Source organism: Solanum lycopersicum, chromosome 4 (genome assembly GCF_036512215.1).
Source record: "Solanum lycopersicum chromosome 4, SLM_r2.1".
Lineage (NCBI taxonomy): Eukaryota > Viridiplantae > Streptophyta > Magnoliopsida > Solanales > Solanaceae > Solanum > Solanum lycopersicum.
The window spans coordinates 51,945,502-51,969,188 of record NC_090803.1 but is presented as its reverse complement, the minus strand read 5'-3'; the positions used below and the strand labels follow the sequence as shown (position 1 = coordinate 51,969,188).

General features: G+C 32.0%; 2 protein-coding genes across 6 annotated transcripts; one reads left to right on the top strand and one right to left on the bottom strand.

Annotated features, from left to right (window-relative positions):
- Positions 1-2,084: 2,084 nt before the first annotated feature.
- LOC101259237 (protein SLOW GREEN 1, chloroplastic) lies at positions 2,085-6,479 on the top strand. Its single transcript, XM_004237422.5, has 4 exons — positions 2,085-2,831; positions 4,740-4,886; positions 5,379-5,459; positions 6,038-6,479. The coding sequence occupies exons 1-4, from the start codon at positions 2,208-2,210 to the stop codon at positions 6,221-6,223; spliced, it is 1,038 nt and encodes a 345-aa protein (XP_004237470.1). The 5' UTR covers positions 2,085-2,207; the 3' UTR covers positions 6,224-6,479.
- A 526-nt stretch (positions 6,480-7,005) lies between these two features.
- On the bottom strand, positions 7,006-12,161 carry LOC101259532 (purple acid phosphatase 23). Of its 5 annotated transcripts, XM_026030726.2 has the most exons (9): positions 11,842-12,160; positions 9,864-10,055; positions 9,261-9,597; positions 8,764-8,981; positions 8,430-8,620; positions 8,067-8,348; positions 7,910-7,936; positions 7,683-7,805; positions 7,006-7,329 (listed from the first exon to the last, which is right to left on the bottom strand). In XM_026030726.2, exons 1-9 carry the CDS (start codon positions 12,092-12,094, stop codon positions 7,324-7,326), a joined length of 1,629 nt encoding a protein of 542 aa, XP_025886511.1. In that variant the 5' UTR covers positions 12,095-12,160; the 3' UTR covers positions 7,006-7,323. The 5 variants fall into 5 exon arrangements, 3 of the variants coding, with proteins under 3 accessions (XP_025886511.1, XP_004237471.1, XP_025886512.1); XM_004237423.5 differs by lacking the exon at positions 7,910-7,936 and having other exon boundaries at positions 11,842-12,159; XR_011220729.1 differs by lacking the exon at positions 7,006-7,329 and having other exon boundaries at positions 7,694-7,805; positions 8,067-8,230; positions 11,842-12,161.
- Positions 12,162-23,687: the final 11,526 nt, after the last annotated feature.

Genomic DNA, 23,687 nt, shown 5'->3' with positions numbered 1-23,687 from the left:
ATGTTCCTCAGTATGATCTCTATCATCATCTCTATTCCCCTTATCAGTTCTCCAATCTTATTTAGGTCTATAAATTTCTCTATCAATTTCATTACCTTAATCTTATTTCATTTTTATTTCTTTCATTCTTTAGTGTAAAATAAGAAAAATAAAAAGCAAAAAGTATTAACAGAAAAAGAGATAAAAGCTAAACCTAATTTTTGTTCGGTTATATTGCAAATTAATTTTAACTATTAAAAAATAAATTTGATCATTTAAATAATAAATTCAAAATGATCATTGAATAATAAAAAAATATATGAGAAGAATCAAATATACCATAGATGATTTTTAAAATAAAATAATTAATTTAAAAAAATTATTTTTTAGAGGGAAAGGGTACATACGAGTCAATTATATAACAATAGGGGTATATATGAGTCATTTTCGTAATGAAGAATATGTCATGCCTAAATGACAAAGTTAAGGCGTATATCAATTATCAAACCTCTTTTTTCTAGTTTTCTAAACACTTTTATAATGTTTGGATAAAATAAAAAAAAATGATTTTAGGCGCTTATTATCATTTAGCTTATCAAAATTGTTATCTTGCATCACTTCCTTTCATTTTTATGGGTGGAACTAATCAATATGATCTAAAATTGACACCTCAAGTAAGTTTTGTACATTTTAAACACTTAATAGACCTTTAGAATGACTTTTTAATACTTTTTTTGACTTGACATATTGTTAATGTTATGTCAACTCTAGAGTGCATGAAGAAGTTTATACATTTGTGAAACAACCTTTTCCTGACTTTGTTTCATCCACCTGCTCCTCCATCACTATATTCATCATTTCTCTTTATCTATTAGTGTTATGTTGTTATCATCAGAACCAATCATCTTTATCATTTGCTTCTTTCCGCACCACAAAAATCATCAAATTTCCATCCTTTTAACTCATTTATAACAACAATTATAAGAAGTTAATTTGGATCTAAAATAATTTATGATGAAATTCTATTTTTGTTATTTTATGCATGTACTTAAAGTTTTAAATTTTAACGACCTATCAGGATATCAAATCAGAGAATATTTCTGATATGATACAATAGTAAAAAGAGGCTCATTTCTACTCTTATTCTCGTAATCTCTAATCACTTTCGTATAGTCTGTAAATACCTCATGAAACTTTATATGCTTGTAGAATAAATCTGAATATTTAACTTGACTTTAAAAAAGATACTTAAATTTAAGGATATTCACAAAAATCTTAAGGTGCTTAAAAAATCTCTTTCTGATTTTATTTAAATTTCGTACAACCACTTAGGTATACAAAACACATAATATACTTGAAGCCTAGAACTCAATTTTAACTAAGCAAAGAAACTCAAAAAGAAATTAGCATGTTAACTTGATTTATGAACTACTGAAATATTATAGGGCCCTTTTAGAAACATGGTTGTTTGACAAGTATATAATCAAAAGAATCGAATACAAGATTTAGTATGCATATTATTCTTAAATAATATTTTCATAAAAGTCTCTAATAAAAAAGTATTTTAATAACTGTCTTAGACACAATATAATTTTTTTTGCAATACTTGAGCCTCACTCTTGACACAATAGTTCACTAATAGAATAAATTAAATATAAAAATCAATAAAAAATAACTTTTAATCGTAAATATACTTTACAAATATTATAAGAATGTATGAAATAATTAACTATATTCTAATGTCCTTTATAGTCTATCCTCATCATTCAATAATTTATAATTTTTGAAAGATCAATATGATATAAAATTTTTTTTTATTTCAACATATACTTTAAATATAAACTTAAATAACTTGAAATAGATTAGTTTTCTTTCAATGATCTAACATAACATCCATATATTTGTTTCTTCCACAAAATCCTTCCAACTTCCATTAATATATATGTAGAAGCACATTTCATGTCTTTTATGTTCTTTAAAGCTTAATTTAATTTATTATGTAGTAAAAAATTATATGTATTTTTTAATTATTTATTAAAACGTATTATTTTTTCCAATAAAAAATGAAATAAAATCAACCCACCTATCCCAAATTTGAGAGAGTACCTTAGCATCAATTGATTATTATTCCCTTAAACCCTTGGAGGTTTATGAGAGAACCAAGACTTAATTGAGCACAACTTTCACATGGACTAACCTTCCATTTTTGATCTTCTTCTTCTGCTAAAATGGTTTCTTCAATTGTCACTAAAATCCCACTTTGCCTACACTCATCAACCCTCAATCACAACTCAAATGTTGTTCAACCCATTTCCCTCAAAACCCTTTTTCTTACTCCCCTTTACAGTCCCAAAACCCTGAATACTCTTTACCCCAAGCTCCAAGCACCTTCCAAATCCCAAAATTCAGCTATTTTAACCTGTTCCTGGAAACCCCAGAAAGGAATTTCCAAGTTTTTCAGTGAGAAGATTGTTGTTTTACTTGTTGGGTCATTCTTGTTTATGGGTATAAGGGCTAAACGTGTATTGTCATTGCCACAACCAGTTCAAGGAAGTAGTGTTGTTGAGACCCAAGAAGGAGATAGTGAGGAAGAAGTGATGTGTATGAAGTTGTTGGAGAAGAATCCGAGAGATGTTGATGCTTTGAAGACTATTGTTAATGTGAAGATGAGAAAAGGGAAGACTAAAGAGGCTTTGAAGTATGTGGAGAAGCTGATTAAGGTTCAGCCTAGAGAAATGGAGTGGAGGCTTTTGGAGGCTCTTTGTTATGAGATGATGGGGCAGTTAAGTAAGGCTAAGAGGTTGTTTAAGGAGATTTTGAAGCAGAAGCCTCTCTTGCTTAGAGCATTGCATGTATGGTTCCTAAACCCTGTTGTGTTTTAATGGAACTTCTATTGAGATATCCATAGATGCTTCCTTTTTTTTGGTGTGTGTGTTTATATACTAGTTTATATTGCATTGACACCATGTGTGAGTTGAGGAGGATTTGATAATATTTGTCTTAACTTTTGAGTTATTCTTGTTAATGGTTGTTGTTAATGATGAGTATTGGATATGCTTATAAAACATTGTTGAGTGTAAAACAGTAGAGGTCATCTAAGTATCTTGTTGTGTAGAACTTTGTGCATTAAGACACTGAATGGCAGACCTAACAACCACTATGTGTTGTTTTATTTCTTTTCTTATTGTTTGTTGTGGTGTATGCTGGTTTGACTGATGCAGCTCCATCGAGTCAATGATTTGTTTAGTTGTGATATTTTGTGACTGTCAAATTCTGCAATGGAGAATGTCAATAACCTAGTACTTATTTGGATATCTGTTTTATGGTTTGAAGACTGAACATGGACTCTAAATTTATGTGGAAGTTTATGCTCCCTCATGATAGATGTTGAATATGATATCCATTTTCTTTATCAAGTCAATGGCATAGTGACGGTCACCATATCATCAGCTATCCAGATAGTGATTGAGCAATGCGTTCTTTTGAATTGATATTTTGTAAACACTGAGAAGAAGGATCATATAGCTGGCTGGAATGCCTTGGTCTATACAGTTTTACATGACTAAAGAAATGCAGGTCTAAATGCCTTGGTCTAGACTGTTTTACATGACTCAAGAAAAAATCCAGGTTTTGTTCTTATCTGGACTTGTGAAATTCACCAGTAACTACATTTGAAGCCCAAGAAATTTGGTAAAGTTTGTGTAAAAAGCTGTTTTCAAATGGATAACCATGCAATAGCTGAAAATCCTGTCTCACTGTTGATTTTTTCAAGTCACCTTTGTTGACTTCTTGTTCTATGGATGTGGCAACACTTGGTTCCCATTGATGTGGTATTTAGTGGACTTTGTCCTTGATAAACTGAGGACTGAGAAGGAATGGTTGCTCCAGAAGCCTGTTGGCTTACTGGTTGTTCTAACCATGTTCTTTCTGAACACTAGGGGTACTACCTGGTGTAATTAAAAATCAATGCTCAAGAAACACATGATGAATTATTTTAGAATTATGCACTTGTATGAAGGCTATCATGACCTTTCATATAAGGTAAGCTTTGACGCATTGTTATTAAAATACAGATCAAGCTTCCTTGAGGGAAGCAGTTCTACATTTGTCAGTTAATCTATAGTGTTATCTAACTTTGGATCCTTAGGGTTTACTATTCCAATCTGAGACAAGAATATTTTGAGATCAGTTATGTCATTTTCAAAATACCATTCCTATTGGAATGAAGAAGCAATTCTTTGAAGGATAGCTACAATTTTCAGCATGGAGGAGGAGAATAATTAAAGTGTAAACATATAAATCTTAGCGGTGAACTTTGTAAGTAATCAGAATCAATAATGTATCTGTATTAAGTGATGACACTAATCAATTTGATGCATCCTGGGTATGAGTTTTAAGTATGATGTGTGTCAGAAATAGTGGTCAAACTTTAGGTAGTCTTTTGTGTGATTCGAAACACCACTATGTCCTACCTGTTTGTCACTGGCATGTTCAGATCAAGGAGGCGTCCAGGCAACAAAGAACAGGTGTCATGCTGTTTCTGATTTCTTCACTACTTCCTCTTCACATGTATAATTGAATGGGCATGTAATTTTAGGCAGTGAGTTTGAATATTTTGCTTATATTTGCTTGGCCTATTTCTTTCGTTTGCCACTAGTAACTTGTTATGCTTGGTATGAACATTTCATTAGAAGTAGAATACATCCCTTCTCAATTATTATAAGCCTTTGCTTATTAAGCTTATCATTGAATTGTTCCAGGGTTTAGCTATGGTGATGCACAAAAACGTTGAAGGTCCTGCTGTTTTTGAGATGCTAAATGGTGCTCTAGAAGTTGCTCGTCAGGAAAAAAGAGTCAATGAGGAAAGAAACATAAAAATATTAGTCGCACAAATGTATGTCGTTAAGGTAATGTCTTGAAGCACACCTGCTAAATCTGATTTCTTTAGTGTGACATTTATCTGTTACATCAAAAGTAGTTACTCAACTCTCATGAGGGGCCATGTAAATCATGATATCCTCCCACTTTAGCTTATGTTTTGTAGCTTGTCTGCTGTAACATCTTGTGCCTAAGTCGATGCATTAAGTGTAACAAAGATGTCTACCTTGTTTGCTTTATAATACCATTGAATATCCCTAGAGTCTGATGTAACACTGATGTACAGATTGAAAGAGAGGCAGTGTAGTTGGGTAAATGGTGAAAGTCTGACCACTTGCATGATGGTCTTGTTTTGCGGGTAATAGGTTGTCCGAGCATGTTGTCTTTTCTAATTTAAGAGGTTGTTTTTGTCAGTGAAGGTCATGATAGCATCAGTTCTCACCCACATGGTCAATGTTTTGATGGTTAGAGGACCCAGTTCTAACTAGTTCTCCTCTCTTACATTCATTCATGTCTTGCAGGGTGAGTTAGAAGAGGCCTTACAGAAGTTTAAACTTCTTGTCCAAGAGAACCCAAGAGACTTCAGGCCTTATCTGTGCCAGGTATTTGTGTTCTGTTTTTCCACAGCATATATTACTTTATAAGCTTCACTTGTTCTTGAATTATGAGCTCTTGTGAAGGATATGTTAAGAATTAGCAAATTATAGCTCTGTTAATGAGCTTAAACTTCTGGCTAAATGTTATTGTGCATTCTTGTATACCCAAGTGGCCCACTGTAATACTTTTAAGAGCTTTTGATAATTGATCTTGTAATTTGATCAAGGTTGGAGATTGAACCAAGGTTCACATATTATGAGATTGGTAATACACTAATACTGAGAAGAATGATGACAAAATGCTGTTTCATATGTACTCTATGCAATGCTTGATCTACTCTGGATTAGATTCTAGGTCACTGATAACATGGTCTCAGGCAACAAAGTGATTAAATGGACGCCAAGAGATGGCAAAGCAAGTTAACTGCACAGTGAGGAAAGGTGGATGCATGTGTCATGCATATGCAGCAAGATTTGCTCGAGTGTAATTAATTCCGATTCACGTGATGATGCATGTGTTCTAAAAGCTTAATGGATATCTTTGTTGTTCTTGAATCTTACCGTGTTTTGGTACTTGGTGACAGGGAATAGTCTACAGTTTGTTGGACAAGAAGAAAGAAGCCGATGAACAGTTTGAGATATATCGAAGTCTTGTACCCAAAGAATTTCCCCAGAGAGGTTTCCTTGATGATGTGGTGTTGGCTGCAAAGACAGAAACTAGGGAACAACTTGAGAAGGAGTTCAAGAATGAATTCTCTTACAAGACATGAAAAAGCCATGCTCAATTATCACATTTTCAACTAAGGCTTATCATTACTGGATGGTTAAGGGTATATGAGGGGGTTAGGATAGAATTAAGAACACTGCTAATGTAGAGATACAATATAGTTGAAATCTGAAGTTTAGTCTCCCTTGGAAGAGGAGTGAAGTTGTAGGAGAGTACATTTTTGTGTTATCTGTTATGTTGATATTTCTTGTCTTTTTGGTAATCGAGAAATCCCCGAGGCCTGCTGGCAGTTCTATATTCGATGGATAATTGATCCGCCCCTCTAATTCTCCCCACTTAAACCTATATATCACTTGGCTATGCACTCTGAGGGTAAAAGAATTCTTAGTTCGTCTCTACAAGTAATAAAGCAGGAGTTCTCAAATTGCTCTAATTAAATCCAGCTCCCTACAAGCGTGGGTATTTTTTGCTATAAAATTTATGACAAGGTTTTCTCAAGGCATGAATATCATGGAGTATGTGTATATATACATAGCAAGAATGGAGGATCAACGTGTGATTTTCATGATTTCATAGTTCGACTCACTAATTTTTATATGTTTTTACTCGAGTCGAATATCTATAATGAGAAATGTAAATTATTTTAGCCAATATGGTATTATTAGATGGGATTGAAACATATGTTTAACCAACAAAAAGATTGATATGTTTTTAGTCGACATTGAAACATTATTAAGTTTAATAAGAAAAAAAAAATAATTATTAAGGTTAAGAGCCTTGCGCTCTACCAACTGAGCTAGACGGGCTTTTCTGGTTCACCCAATGTTATACAATTAGTAGGTTTATTCTCATGGTAAACAACATTACATATTGTAAGTGTGTCCCTGGACATTTTCAAAATAAATTTCTAATCATGATAAATAGAGAGAAGAGTGCCTCCTCCTAACGACAAAGGTTGTTGCATATAGGAATTCACTGCTAACAGCATATGTAATATCAGTAGCATGATAACTCTAGTTTAAGCAATTTAGTCACAACTTCCAATTGAGTACTCAATGGCAAAATTATGTAACAAATTAACAAGAGAGAATACTCGTGCAGCTGCAATGTTCCAACGCCAATGGTATTGATAGACTCAACCTGCTATCCCTGTGTTTTCAGTATCAATGCAATAACACAGTTGTTAGAACAAGAAAGAGAGGAGCTTTTAGACAACAAGAGATTTGTGACTGCTGTACTAAAGATATGATGATATCGCAAAAAATATAGATGGTTGCAACAACAGTTACTAACTGGACTGAAAGTCATTTAAAGAGATTTTACAAAGAAAAGTAGAAATACATAGTTCTAGTGACTACTATGACACAGCAACAACTTGATGATTAAGATTTCAGACTTGTGTACTAAAGATATGATAAACGCGAAAAATAGAGCTAGATATAGATATGATAAACGCAAACAGTGCCCACATATAATGACTTTTGAGGTAGATGAGAGGGTACCTTTGAGTCAACATAGCAAGACTGAGGTTGTCTTACAATGTATATTTGATCACCATGACTGTTTTCATGATAAATATCCTGATTGCGGTGCCAAGTCCACAATGCATGAGTTGAATTTACCATCTGCATCAGTATGAATGGAGAAAAGAGTGTTGAACGAAAAAAAAGAAGAAGATGATAATTGTAATAAAGATGATTAACTAAGTTAAGAGTGTCTGTAATAGGACCTGTCTATGGATCAGATGATAAAACACCTAAGCAAGTTGATAAACAATCAAATCATCAATCAACGCGATGACTTGTTTTTGTTGCATATGTTTCCTTTCAATAACTGCCTCTAGAATAAGAAAAGTAAGTAATACACTTGAAGCTCTGGCTTTATACCTCCAGTATCCCGTGCCCGAAGCTGCTCTCTCTATATGCACTCCATTCTGGTTGTCTATCCCAGCAAAATTTTCCTTTGGCAGGTCCACTGCTAAAGTTCACGTGACATACACCTCCAAATTCTGGAATGTTGTCACCTGGTGAAGGACATTTCCCAGGATCATCTGCATGATCAGCGTCAACTTTCTCAATATTACCACCATCTCCGACTGTTATGTAAACAGGACCACATGGATCCAAAGTATAGTTATAGACTCGATTCATTCGCTCATATGCATGTACCTGAGATAAGTCCTAATTGAAATTTTCTCGATAATTAATGTGGTTATTTATAGCCAGGATTAGGAGTATATTTCAACTTACATGACCGGAGAAAACTATATCAACGCCATATGTATATAGTATTTCTTCCATTTCCTGCCTCATGCACTCAAATTCTTGGTAGTGTGATGAATAGCTACTGTACCAAGGAGAATGCCATGCAGCCACCAGCCAAGGAGTCACGCCACGATCTACTTTTTCCAGATCATGCTGAAGCCAAGAATACTGAGCACCTGATATCATTTTAAAAAAAAATTCATTTAGTAAGATCAGTAGGCGATAAGCTCACATATTTGCAGCATTATCTTTCTTTATGCAAGTATACCTCAAATATTAGAAGTTAACAGGCAGTGAATTAAGCAATTTAATCACTTACTCGTCTGATTATAATCAATGTAGGCTCCTAGCATGATGAAATGGATTCCTCCGGCATTAAAAGAGTAGTAAAGGTTACTATTAGATCCAGATTCCTTTGAAGGAACAGAATATCTTGTCAAATATGATTGGAATGTGAGCCCTCCTGCTTGAGGCTCAATCTCGTGGTTTCCTTCGATTACCATCATTGGAACTCTTGAGATTAACAGCTCCATAAACCTGAAACTCCAGTTTATTCAATTCAAACTTCTCCTGCGAAAGCTTTTAAGTTTCTTTTCCATTTTCTACCAGTTCATTAATGTCTCATAGGCATATGTAATATGATGTTTAAAAGTAGATTGCGTTTTATAACCACAATGTATCTATTTGATGAGCACCCGGTGATTAGTGTAACTAGCATCAACACGAACCTCACACCTAAAACAAACAATTACATAGAGCTAAAAGGTCTTTTAAAAGACTAAGGAGATTAGTTATGTGAGGAAAAGAATAGATGACCCCCCCCATCCATCCCATCGAGGTTGAAATGTTTCTCTTATCGGTGCATCTGGAAACTGACAAGAATAACATGAAGCTCCTTTACCACCAGTGGTAAGGTATTGATTCGCGTAAGTTAAATCTCCAACCATCAATATCATGGAAGGATCATTCATTATGAGATGATCAATGGTTGTGGTTGTATTGCTTGTAAGACCCAAGTCACCAACAACTGCTATTCGTCGTGGATACTTGTTAGGTGCAGGCAATGGAAAGGTCTCAAATTCAAGTTCATCACTCATTGCTGCTAAAGAACTATCACCACACTTGTAGTAATATTTTGTTTCAGGTTCAAGACCTACAGAGGAAAAGAAAAGAAACTTCATGCAACATCTACGTCATTTTGTTAATCCTACATGTCAAAGACTCGTAATTCAGAGGCAACCAGAGTCATGTACACATATATTCAGCTTCCAGTATACTAACAGAACTAAGAATAGTGAAAACATTTGCAAGAATGTGTTCTTTTCATCGACATGGATCTCAGTTTGAATCAGGAAAATAGAAAAACAAGACAAGTGAGCCAAGGGAACATATGAAGCGGCTCGATGCAGATAACCTTACCATCAATTTTCACATGATGAATGATGCCAGAACTGTAGTTCCATAGCCCTTCAAATGGATACAGTTGACTGTAAACAACTGATACTCCATTTTGCTTCATTGTGTACTTCCCACTTTCCTTCCCATACCATACCTCACTAGCCACTGTTTCGGGATCGTGTGGAGTCACATTTAGACCAATCTGAGCTTCACCTAAAAGCAATCACAAACTACTTTAAACAACTTCAACACAATTCCTATATTGCAATTGGTATACATCTTGATCTAAGATCTCTTAAAACCCATGGAAAGAATATAATAGAACTTGACGAAAGGAAACCAACATAAAAGGAAAATAGTATACAACCATTCCAGAACCAAAAAGCCAAAAGCAACCACACAACAAACACTAATAAATCTAAGTTGTATGTAAAGACAGTGTAAAATGTGTACATGCTCCAGTCAGGGAGTATCTAGGAGGGGGCGAGGGTGTTCATCCGAATCCCAACAACAAACATACATAGTATAGTTCCACTTAGTGTGGTCTGAGGAAGGTAGAGTGTACATAGACCTTATCTCTACCTCAATGCTGAGGTAGAGAGGTTGTTTTCGATACATCCCCGACTCAAGGCATAATCAGTCTCGGAAAAGGTATAAAGAAAGTACAATAGACAATAAATAGTAACAAAACCAACAAAAGGAACAAAATATTTCTAAAACAAAATACTACTTCAAACAATCTACACGAAATAATGTACAGATTTTTAATCCCCTGAACACAAGACTAGAGGTTAGCTAAGTGGTTTAGCAGATTCAAAATTCACCTTGAGGTTCTAGCAGTTTATCCACCCTCTTACATGTTTAGTGCAAAACATTTACCTTAAATTGACTTTAAGTAACCAGATCACGTAAACACTATTACATGCATTAAAGATTAACTCATTAAGGGGTCGTGAGGCACAGTATATTAGATAAAATAATGCATGTATTAGCTTTGTGTATTACTAATACCTTGTTTCGTATTCTTTTTCAATCAATATGTAACTGACACCTATGAGTAATGCAAGGGGCTTTAAAGCATAAATGAGCATGGTTAAAAATCCAATTACTACTCGAACCCCTTTTTTTTTTTTATATCTTTTCCACCATAATTGTGGAGGGTATCTTTGTAAATAAATATTTTGAGAAACTCTGCAATGCATGTTATTTATAATACATCAAATCAAACAATGCATAAGAAATAATCTCAGCATAATTAGTGCAACCATAACTATTACAAACATTACTAATATATTATATTTAGTATTATTCTTATACACCCTATACCCTGAGTACTTTGAAATTTGACCAATTAAATCCATCTAATGAAAATAATGATATTTGAATGTGTATATATTGTTCCTTGATCTTGGAATATTCCCCTAATATACTATTTGAATTTGTAAACATTGTTCCTAGATCTGGGAATACTCCCTTAAGAACCAAAGAAGGACAACTTAGTAAGTACTGCTCAGCGGATCTATGATTTGAAGTTTTTGAGGTCCTATAGAAAATTAGTAATCTCAAGTAATTTTACTTTCTTGATCTCAATTTGTTTGTCTGAATTTCCTTTTTGATCACTTCAAAAAAATTGTCTCTTTACCTTCTTTGTAAGTCTTTAATTCTAACTTTTCATACTAATACTTTCTTAAACTCCGTACAAAATTAAATCATAATAAGTATACATCATATAAGCAAAAACTGCTAACTTAACATACTGAATCCGTCACTAACAATTAAGTGATGTGAACAAGATCTAAGAGCTAGATAATATTTTCTTCAAAAAGTAGCTACTCAAAGAAGCAAAATTAAACATAAAAGGGAAATTTCAATAACTCAATTGATTGATTAACTGAACTTTCGATTTTTTTATTATACCTAACATGTACGCCCTTACCCCCACACCCAATATTTTTCTTCAAAATAACACAAAATAGAGTAGAGTAAGAAGATGATATACCAGTGATCCAAGAAATCCACATTGAAGATGAATTAGTTGACAAAGCAAGAGCAATTTGTTCTGGAAAAAATGAAGTTACATTCCTCTTAAGCCTTGGATGATCCATTGGCAAATCATCACTTCCTTTATGCAACAAAGGATCAAATCTATGAGTTACTGGCTCAAATGGTCCATCCAATGTTGTTGGTATTCTCTTAGCAAATATTATTACAACAAAAAATTGTAACCAAAGTGTAGTACAAATTTTCTTCATCTCTCAAAACTGGAGTTTTTTTTAACAAAAAAACATTCATGTGTTTCTTAAGTTGGTTGGAACACTTAAACCATGAGCACAATTAATATATATATATATATATAATATTTATTTTAATTTTTTTTGTCTTTATCCATTCGAATTTTATTAGGATTTTGACTTGATTTTCTTACCTTATTGGAATTTATTTTTTCTTTAAAAAAAGACAAAACATTATCATAAATGTTTTTAATTCTCGTGAAAGAAAACTATATTTGGTTTATTCTTTTCTTAGAGGGAAAGTTTAGCAAAACACAATAGAATCCACAATACAATCATTTAAGCGTCTTGTCTATGGGGAGATTTTTTTTTCTAAACATATTTATATTTTTTTTATAACATTAGTTTTTAATATGTAAGTCGCTTGACCAAACCATATTAATAAGGGATAATTTTAAATATGACAAACAAATTTTATGAAATAACATTCCATGGATATTATTTACATAATTACACTTCATGGGTATAGTTTAGTTTGTTAAGTGACTTTAAATTTGTATAGAACATTTTTTTTATTTAAATTCATACAAAAAATTTACTTTTTCAGTAAATGGTAACAGTAACACAAAAGATGGTAACAATAAATTCACATAATCCCATAATTTGAGCAAAACGTTCAAAATCAAATGTTTTCCTAAAAAGAGAATTCTAAAGCAATAAAAAGACAATACCAATTCTAAAGCACACGGTGAAGCATTCAATTTTTTTTTAGATAAATCTATGAAACACTCAGGCGTTAATGATCCTATATATATATATATATATATATATATATATATATATCTTATTATAGATTGATTTAGCAAATTTCTTTTTATACAAAACTAAATATATGTATACAAATATATATTGTCTTATAAGACTTTGTATATGTTACCTTAATATACAACCAACTATATACAGAACTTTAGTAATTGGTATACAACTAATAGAACGTATAAATTACAATTGTCTCATATTATTTTGTATATATTACCTTAATATACAACCCATTATATAAATAACTTTAGCAATTTGTATATAAATTACACTACCAATGTTCTTGATGTTCTTCAGATTTGTCCAGTTCTGATGAGACAGATCCAATCTCCTCTGAATCAATGTTTATGGCTTTTCTCTTACTTTTACCTTCAACAATTTTAATGCCGTTAGATTTCACATTGTTGATGACTTTCTGAATTGTCAATGGGTCATTCTTTTCTTGGATCTCAATTCTTCAATAGATTGTTCAACTTGAGCTTGTTTATATTTTGCTATAGACCTTATATTGACACAAAAATTCTGAGTTAACCAAATTGAAACGAAGGTGGATTATCAAAGATATTTACATGCAATGACATACCTCTCGTCATTCTCATAGATGGAGAGGAATCATCCATTCTGATTTTGAAATACTTGTATCTGATAAGTAATAATTATTTTTTAAAAAAAATATGAAAAACTAGCAAGTATACTACATATACAATTGTTGAAGAAGAAATCAAAAAAAAAATTGAAAGCCACGAATTTGACTGTTACCTGCGAAAAGTAAAAGTACAATTGGAGGGGGAAGGTCAAAATTTTCCCAATTCAAAATTCAAATTTGAAGGAAAGAGTGATTTTAGGAGAACAATATGGAATGAGAATAGGAGAGATAAATTTGATTTTGTATAAAATTATATACAAAATATGACTATTTTTATCCCATATACAAATAGATAGTGGGTTCTATTAATTATGGCAAAAAAACTGAAACTATATTTACTAACAGTAAATAAATTAAACTATAACCTTATTAACTAATTACTTAGGAATGTTTGTCATCCCACGTAATTTTTCCTTAATAATATATCTTTACTATGTTTTTATTTGTCGTATGATTTGTCAACCATGTGATTTGCAATTATAAATTTCTACATAACGTCTCAATCACTTTCGAACCCAACAAATTTTAGAATACGTGCATCTTGATCAATTTCATGCAATATATCACTTTACATAAGCAAACGGGTATCAAGTAACTCTATCAACTATGACTAGGATAAATATGAAGAATCACCTAATATTTTTTGTCTCCACTTAAAAATTAAACTCGAAACTTCATGATTCTCAATCATTTTATTGACCACTAAATCACGACTTTGAGGATTTATCTATCATATTATTAGCGGTCATTTAAGGGTGGAAGCGAAATCGGTATTTACCGGTTATCGGTCCGTTCCGGTCCGGTTCCGATTTGGTACTGGTTAGTACCGGTATGGACCGGTTCTTTCCGGTTTCGGGACAGGTATCGGGACGGAAATCTGTATTTATCGGTATTTCCCGATTTCGGAAATTACCGGTCTGGTCCGGTCCAGTTAATTTTTTTAAAAAAATATATCCGTTAATAGCCATTGAGTAACGGCTAGTGGGCTGCCCCAACGGCTATTTGAGTAAAATTTCAGCCAATAGGAGCCCTACTCCACCCCAAACTTTTTTAATACTCTAAAGTTTTAAAAATTACATTTTAACCCATTTTTTTTACTTATAAATACCCCTAAATTTCATTCTTTTAAATCACAAAATCATCTATTCATCTTCTACTCTCTCAACTCTCAACTCTCTACTCTCTACTCTCTAATTCTATAATATATAATATCTTAAATTCCGGTGTTGCCTTACTTGGTCTTTAGAGATTAGATTTGGCGCTTCAAAATTCAATTTTCAACTTTCCGCGTTCGGTTTGGGCGGTCATAAACGTCTACTTTTACATCGTTCCAACTTTTATTTTACATTTCATTTATATTTAAATAATTATTTATTTATTTTGTGATTTATTATTTGCATTACATTTTTCGTATTATATTTAATCTCACGTTTAATTTTTTAATATGGATTTCGGTAAAAATATTGTTCAAAAAGGAAAGGGGATAAAAAACTGCATTAGAGCGTGTAAAAAATATTTGTAACTTTACATCCTCTGATAATGCAAAAATTGGTAGTTCTTCCAAATTAAAACTAAAAAATCTACTATATTAAGAATAAATACGGATGATTATACACATGTTAATGATACGGTTTTTAATATTGATAGTAATTCAGGATTAGATCCTTATCATGAACATTTACAATGTCGCTTTGGTAATTTTGATGAGGACTTTCCTAGTGATAATGATAATGATATTGATAATTATATTGATACACCTACTTTTGATGATGATGATGATGAAACTGAGCCACTTACGACTACTAATACTCCCAGTCCTGCTCTTTGTTGTCCTGCCCCTGTTCCCCCAGTATATCCTAGGCTAAGGTAGAACGTGTTAAAAAATTAGTTGTTTTGCAATTTATGAAACAAAACAAAGATAAAACACAAGCTATTTGTAATAAATGTAAACATAGATTAAATCATAAAATTGTTGGCAAATCTGGCAGGACGGGACATTTGAGTAGTCATTTAATGTTTTGTTGTAAAAATGAATTTTTGCAAGCTAAAACGGTAGCAGAAGCTAAAAAAACGATACCCCCCTTCCTGAAAATGTAGGAGTAGGCGGCTCTAACATGGTACAAACACAATTAAATCCGTCTAATGTTTCTGGCTCTAGTTTACCACTTTCATATAGTAGAGAAAAAGATCTTGAAGAACTAGCTAAAATGATAAGTGTTATGGGTTTGCCATTTAGTTTTGCTGAAAATCCCAGTTTTATACATTATATTAAAATTATATATAATCCAAATTTTAAAGATTTTGCTAGAAATACAATTAAAAAGGCTGTATTTGATTATCATGCACAACATTTTCAATATCTTCGTTGTTTATTTTATTATAATACTTGTAAAATAGCTATTACTTCTTATATGGGTCGTAGTGTAAACGGTAACGATTATTTGACTGTTACTGCACATTGGATTGATGAAAATTGGTATATGCAAAAAAGAATTTTAGGTTATAAATGTTGTCAAATGCAAAAAACCGATAGTTATATTGCTCAAACTATTTTAGATATTTTACAAAGTTATGAAATATGTGATAAAATAAGTAGTATAACCTTAGATAATGCTTCAAGTAATAATGCTGCTATTGAATATTTAAAACCTACACGTTGTCCTTTCTATGGTGATAATTATCATATTAGGTGTAGTGCACATATATATAATTTAATGGTTAGAGATGGTGTACATATGTATGATAACAGATGTACGAAAGTTGAAAATGCATGTCATTTTATATTTAAGAGTCAAGTTAAGTCTAGGCGTTAAGATTTTCAAAATAGCTGTTTTGAAAATAATCTTCCACCTAGAAAAATTCCAAAAACAGTGGCTACTAGATGAAATACTTTATATGAAATGCTTGTAATCACTTTTGAATATCGAATAACCTTACAAATGGTTTGGAATGCTAATAATTCTGATATGACATATAGACTAGATGATAATGATTGGCGTGATATAAATAAACTTATAGATTTCCTAAAAGTTTTTTACTTAACTACAAAAAGAATATTTGTACTTTATAATGCATCAATTTGTACTGTTTTGCCTGATATTTGTATGATTTCTTCTAAATTATATAAATTTAAAAATAAACCAAGATTTCAACAAACCATTGAAAAAATGATTCTAAAATTTAAAAAATATTATATTCCTATTCCTCAAATTTATTTAACTGCATGTTTGTTAAACCCTAAGTATAAAGATTTAGGTGCATCAAGAATGGTTGAAAAAATGTATTTTAACATAGATATTAATGATGTATTAGAAGAAATTCCTAGTTGTCAACAAGTTAAAGATAGCATAAAAATTAAAGCTAGAAAATTGTATGATTTATATAATGCTAATATAAATTTATCAAGTGAAAATGAACCTAAAAGCTCTAGGGTTAAATTTGATGAAAATAATATTGATGATTATTTACAGGATTATCTTGAACTTTCTCACGATAATAGAAATGATTTTGGTGCCTATATTAATCAAAATACAGAACCTACTGAAGATATTCTCCAATGGTGGAGAAATCGCGGCAAAGAATTTCCAAAACTAGTACCGATGACTCGAGATATATTAGCAATGTAAGCGTCGTCGGTAGCTTTGGAAGGCGTATTTAGTGCAACAAGGTTTCAACTTGGAGAACATAGACATTCACTAGCAGCCGACAGCTTGGAGATATCGGTATTATTTCGAGATTGGATTAATGCCGAGAGAAAAAATTTGGGTCGTGAACCACTACCGACCAAATTTCAAGATGACGTTGATGAAGTAATGTAGGATTATAGTGACGACGGGATTGAAGCAATGGAAGATCTTTCTATTCAATCAATTCCCGAACATGTTACTAAAGAAATGTTGAATGATTTACGAAGGGATTTATATGGTGGCACCAACTATTAATAAAAGTATGATAATTCGAGATTTAATTCAAACAGAACCCTTCCTAGAAGGTGGCTGTGTAGATTAAATCTTTTAATACTCTACTAATATTTTTGTAAATGTAATTGTAATATCAAATAAATATTAATAAAAATATAGGCTATTCGCCTTAATTTGTTTTTTAATATTGTTGTATTAAATTTAATTTTTAATATAGTCAATTTTTAATTTTATAACTTTAAAGTTTAAATTTAAAAATTTCAAACTTTAAGAGTTTGAAATTTAAATTTTATAACTTTAAAATTTGAATTTAAAATTTTCAAACTTTAAAAGTTTGAATTTAAAAACTTCAAACTTCAAAAGTTTGAATTTAAAAATTTAAAGTTTGAAACTTTAAAAGTTTGAAAATTTAAATTTGAAACTTTAAAAGTTTGAAATTTTATATTAAAACTTTAACGTTTGAATTTAAAATTTCAAACTTTAAGAGTTTAAAATTTAAATTTTATAACTTTAAAGTTTGAAATTTTTTATTTTTTTTAACTTTTAAAGTTTGAAATTTAAATTTTTAATTGCTTAATTATTATAATAAAAATTATATTCAATTAAAAAAATTAAATCTTTATTTTTTTAATTACCGATTCGTTCCGGTTACCGGTCCACTCCGATCCGGTATACTACCGGTTCCCTTCCGGACTGGGACGGAACAGTACCATTTTTACCAATTTCTCAAATAGGTCTGGTACCAATTTCGGAACGTTATCGATTCGTGCAATACCAATTTCGGTAATTACCGGATCAGTTCTTCCAGTTCCGATACCGCTGCCACACTTAGCGGTCATCACTAACACTCACTATCAATCTATTACTTTTTACTACTCTCTCTGTATCTTATATCTTGTCCAATTTTGACATTTTGCTTGTTATTTTTGAAGAAAAGATAATACTTACTTGTTCATTTTTTTTTTATAATTTTTTTTTATATATTATACCCTTTATATATATATATATATATATATATATATATATATATATATATATATATATATATATATATATATATATATATATATATATATCATACCTTAATTTATTTAAAGAGTTAATATTTTTTAAAAGATAAAACCTCTTTAATAAATATATTAATTTTAATATCCTATCAATCAATAAGGATAAAATAATAAACTTATTATATAAATTATTATTCTCCTAATAACTAAGTAAATTGAGCAAAATGAGTACTTTTATTTGACACTATCAATGTTAGGGTACCACATATTTCGACCGCTATTATCATTGATATTATCCTCCATCATATAATCTTTTTAAAATATTCTTCTATATTTCATTTTATTCAAATTAACTTATTTAATTTTGACTTGACATATCTATAAAGAAAATAATAATTAATATAATAAACTTTCTATATATTTAGTGATTAGTAGGTTCCAAACATATTACTCAATACTTACTATATTATTTTAGAGATATTAATTTAATACTAATAAATTAAGGATATAATAGGAGGGAAAAAAATTATATTCTCTTGGTTTTTAAAAAATGACAACTAAAAATAGAAATATTTGATAAATAAATCTAAGAAGAGGGAATATTATGTTAGATTAATTAGTAGTATTTAATATGATTTATTAAATTACTATATAACTTCAAAATAAAGATAAATTTTACATAAGTTTTTTTTTTTTAAAAAAATCTTAATAAAGCCAACAGATAATATACTGTTCTTTTAGAAAAATCAATATCGCAATATATATTTTTATTAAAAGTATATATATTTAGTTTATTTTAGACGTAAAGTTATTAATTATTATTTTATAATTAATTTTTTCTAACAATTTGTTTTCAAGGAAATTTTGTCATATTTATAGCTTATGAAGAAAAAAATATCAATAATACGAGTTTTCAATAAAAAAATATAATATAAAATTAAAATAATAAAATTTAATTTAAGAATATTTTGATAAGTTAATGTAATGATATTAAAATAGTATTGCGCTTCCGCTTATCGCAATGTAATCTTAAAAAAGACACTTAAAAAGACAAAATTTAATCTTTTTATAAGCACACAACTAGACTAGGGGTTGGCCATGTCAATTTTTCTTAATAATTAAGAGAAAAGGGGTAGAAAATTACATATAAAATAAGTTCAGGGGGTAATAGGACCTTAGTATAGTATAAGTGTGCCTCTGAGATTTCGGGCATAGGTTGAGGGGGTATTTGAGTATTTTCCCTTATTTATTTACTATTCTTTATTAATTCAAATTGACCCCTTCATAATTAATTTTTAATTTTTATTACTTTCTCTTGCACTAATTGTTTTATTTAAAAATTACTATTAATTATTTTTTGGTTTAAAAATGAAAAAATATTGACTAGGTTTCAAAAAATCAATTAATCTTATTATTTAAGAAAAATCGACTTTTCGAATTACGGAGTCGCCACTTGATTTTGATAAAATCAAGAAAAATTTCAAAAGATTTAAAACAGATTAAAATCAATTGAAAAACAAAGGTTCGAAGTTCAATGTACATCCCGAGAAGGTATTAGGCCCTCGGGATGTCCGCTAACTTGCGGTTGACCGGCGATTTGACTAAATGACTTTTTAAGTAAAAAGAAAATTTATTTTAATATTTATTATTTTATTTTTTATTATTATTATTTATTTCTAAAGGGAGATATTTTGAGGGAATTAATTTAAGGAAAACTAAATTGTGATAAAAGTAAGTAAAAACAAAAATAATAAAATTTAAATAATGAAAAATGGCTACCCCTTTAGGAGATTTTTTAAAATTCTACCAAGATATTAAATAATTCAAACAAATAAATAATAGAGAAAGAAATATTTGAACTGTGGCTTGATTGCCCAAATTCTTTCATTTGGGCTTTGGCCCACTTGTCATAAACTAATCCTTATACTTGGGCCTTCTTTAAAACCTGCAGAAACAAATGGCCTTTGGGCCTGTTAATAAAGGGGGGCTGAAGGGCCCTGGCCCAATCCTGAAAAAGAATCACAAAGTATACACAAGTGTATACATGCTGTATACAGCATATATTTGACCCATTTGGACCTCTCAAGCCCTGCACCTATTTGAATATATATTTTCCGTTACTTTTCCCTGTATTGCCCTGCGTATTTGTACCTGTACAATTTTTAAAACTTACTTAACAAGTGTATATCGTCGCCCGATAATGTATACTAATGTATACGGGCTGCACCCTACGTCCGCATTGTTTGCCTAATTCCGAATTTTAATTAGAATAGGCGTCCCTCTACGTTCCCCTGCCAATCACATTTTTTACACATATTTATATTATATCGTGTCTGTATATCAGTGTATACAGACTGTATATCAGCCTGTTTTTCGACTTTCGAGAGTTGAAAATTCATTTTAAGCAGCGTATTTTCACTGCCATCGACCCAGATTTCGGATTAGGCCTCCTGTGCACATTTCGACCTGTATATCAGCGTATAACAGATGTATAAAACATGTATACTGCTGTATACATGTTCTTCAAATCCCTGCAACAACTTTTCCAGCAGTTTCTGCTGGTTTTCTTTCGATGCTGTACATCCTTTCAGGGGTTGGCTGACTCGGAAAAAGTGTTTTGAGCCTTTATGGCTCAACGAGAAGGTTCAAGGAATCGGAGTGAGGTCCATGAGGACTCGAGAATAGTTTTACATGCACACAAAACAAGACAAAAGAAAATTAGCACCTTGAACGATAAACTAATAGCAAACATTTTGAACAAAACGGGGATAAAAATGAACTACTCGGAGGTTCGAATTAAAAGGGGGATAGATGACTTCAAAGCGATTCATAATAACATTAGCACAGAATAAGATTTCACACCCAATAAAGAGAATGGCATGAGTACAAGGTGTATACACATACTGATGCATCCATCATATGCATGGAATCGCATCACTGCTGCTTGGTAAATATGCAAAACAAACACCCTTCTTTATTTAATCCAGCATACTCCATGCATTGCAGAGAATTCAAAATAGCGATGGACACAAAGAAACCAAGATTTAAAGCAGCGATTTCAGTGCAAAAGGTAGCAACAACACACATTATTAGCAACTAAAACAGTATTTATTCCCACCAGTTTTAAGAATGATTAGTAATATCAAATGCAAAGCAGGCTAAGATATGGCATTATAGTCCCAAAAAATGAGCTACTACTATTTCCTCTAGCTTTATAAATATGATATGATCATAAAACCCAAGCTCGATCTCTAAGCAGTATGCTTAACAACTACGAAAACAGACCGAATATTTGAAGGAAAATCTCAACATAATTCAAATTACATGTCACACAGCCTTCATTGATCCATTTCAGCCCAAGCAAATAACTCGAAGAGGGGAACGAGTGAAAGTTTTAGACTAGATGAACAAATAAGGAATAGCTCACTTTAAGCAACGAAAGAACACATATAAACAGATTGTAAAATGACTCCATAAGAAGCACATAACGTAAACATGGCCACATTACTTTACAGATTTGCAGAAACTTTCAGAGGAAAGGGGAGAAAGCCAAATAACAGAGAGTAATGTGCTTGAGCTCAACGTCCATAGTTCAAATCAACATGATAATGAATCACAAAAAAAACAATGAATCATACTAACAACAAGAAATCGTATCAGACAAACTTTCAACAAGAACAAACAGAGTTAAACTCAAACAATGAATTAAACTACACTATGTCTATAATGCATTAACATGTGGGTAAGTTGAGCTTACCTTTTCGAAAGCAACGAACGGAAATGACGAGCGATATAGCAAGCTTCCACCACCAAATGAGCTCAAAGCGGTATTGAAAACGACCCGACGAGCAAAGGGAATAGGGTCGTGACTTCAGTCTCCTGAGTTGCACGACTCTTTCCCTCTCTTCGATTTGTCGCTCAATCGTCCCACCAAATTTCTAACTCCCAACACTCTTCCAGATTTTCTCTCTAAAATTTCAACAAAATACCAACCTTAAAATCAAATCCCCAACGTTTTCCGGCTACAGACAGAAAAGAACCAGAATATTTCGATAATTTTCGTACTCTTCGTGATAAACTCTCCAATTCTCCCCCCAATGTCCTCCTTTTCGGATGAAGAGAAATGGGTTTTTATAGAGGAGAGGAATTAGCCCCTCCCCTTTGAATTCGAAATTCGAATCCCATTTCGGTCAAACTTCCATGGCACAGGCGTGTTGGAGAGGATGAAATTGACACCTCGCAGACCTACTCGACAGCGTATGGGTCTCTGCGCTTCCGTCTGGTTCACGCGAAGAGAAAGATGGAAGGAGAAGAGCGTGGGGTTGTTGGCGTTTGCAGGAGTCGGTCTGTTTTTTTGGGTTTCTGTCGAGAGGGGAAGGAGAGAGCGAGCGTGGGGGAGACGCGGGAGAGAGGGAAGGAGAGGAGAGAGGACGTGAGGGAGAGACGCGATGAGGAGAGGTCGCGTCTGTTTTCTGGGGATTTTCGATCTGAGAATCGCGCGATTTCAGGGGAATTTGTCGCGTTTCTTTCTGGGAATTATGGGGATGTTGCGTAGGGGAAGAAGAAATGGGGAAGGGGAAACGGGTCGGGTCGAAAGGGGATTGGGTTGGGTTAGTATTAAGTTAGTGGGTTGGGGTTAAAAGGGGAGTTTGGGCCTGGGAATTAATGTTGGGGCTGAAGATTAAGAGGGGTTGGGCCTGGGTAATTTTATTTTGGGAATGGGAGAGAGGAGTGGAGTGGGCTGGGAATTAGGAATACTTAAGATACACACATATACATATACATATATGTATATATATATACATATATATATTTTCGCAAGATTTATAAGACTAATTAACTTTAAATAATTTGAAAAACTCACGAAGCTCGATAATTAATTTGTACCGACGTGGGTAAAAAATTGGGTGTCAACAACTGTCCCTCATTTTACTCGGATTGATGCAAGCAATTCGAGGAAAATGAAATTGACCAAACCAATTTTGACCAACTCCATTCGCTTTTAAGAAGAAGGGTTTGACAAAGAGTTTAGGAATTATGGCCGAACCCTTGCAAACGGGTCTCCTACATATCTCAGGCTATATGAGAATTCAGGCCACTTGTAGTTCGATAAGCTTGATTTACCGCACGATTTCAAAGAATCAAAAGCCACCTCGACACCGAATTATGAAGGTATCGAAATGCTCGAGAATAGAATTCGAGAGCGAATGTTGGAATACAGC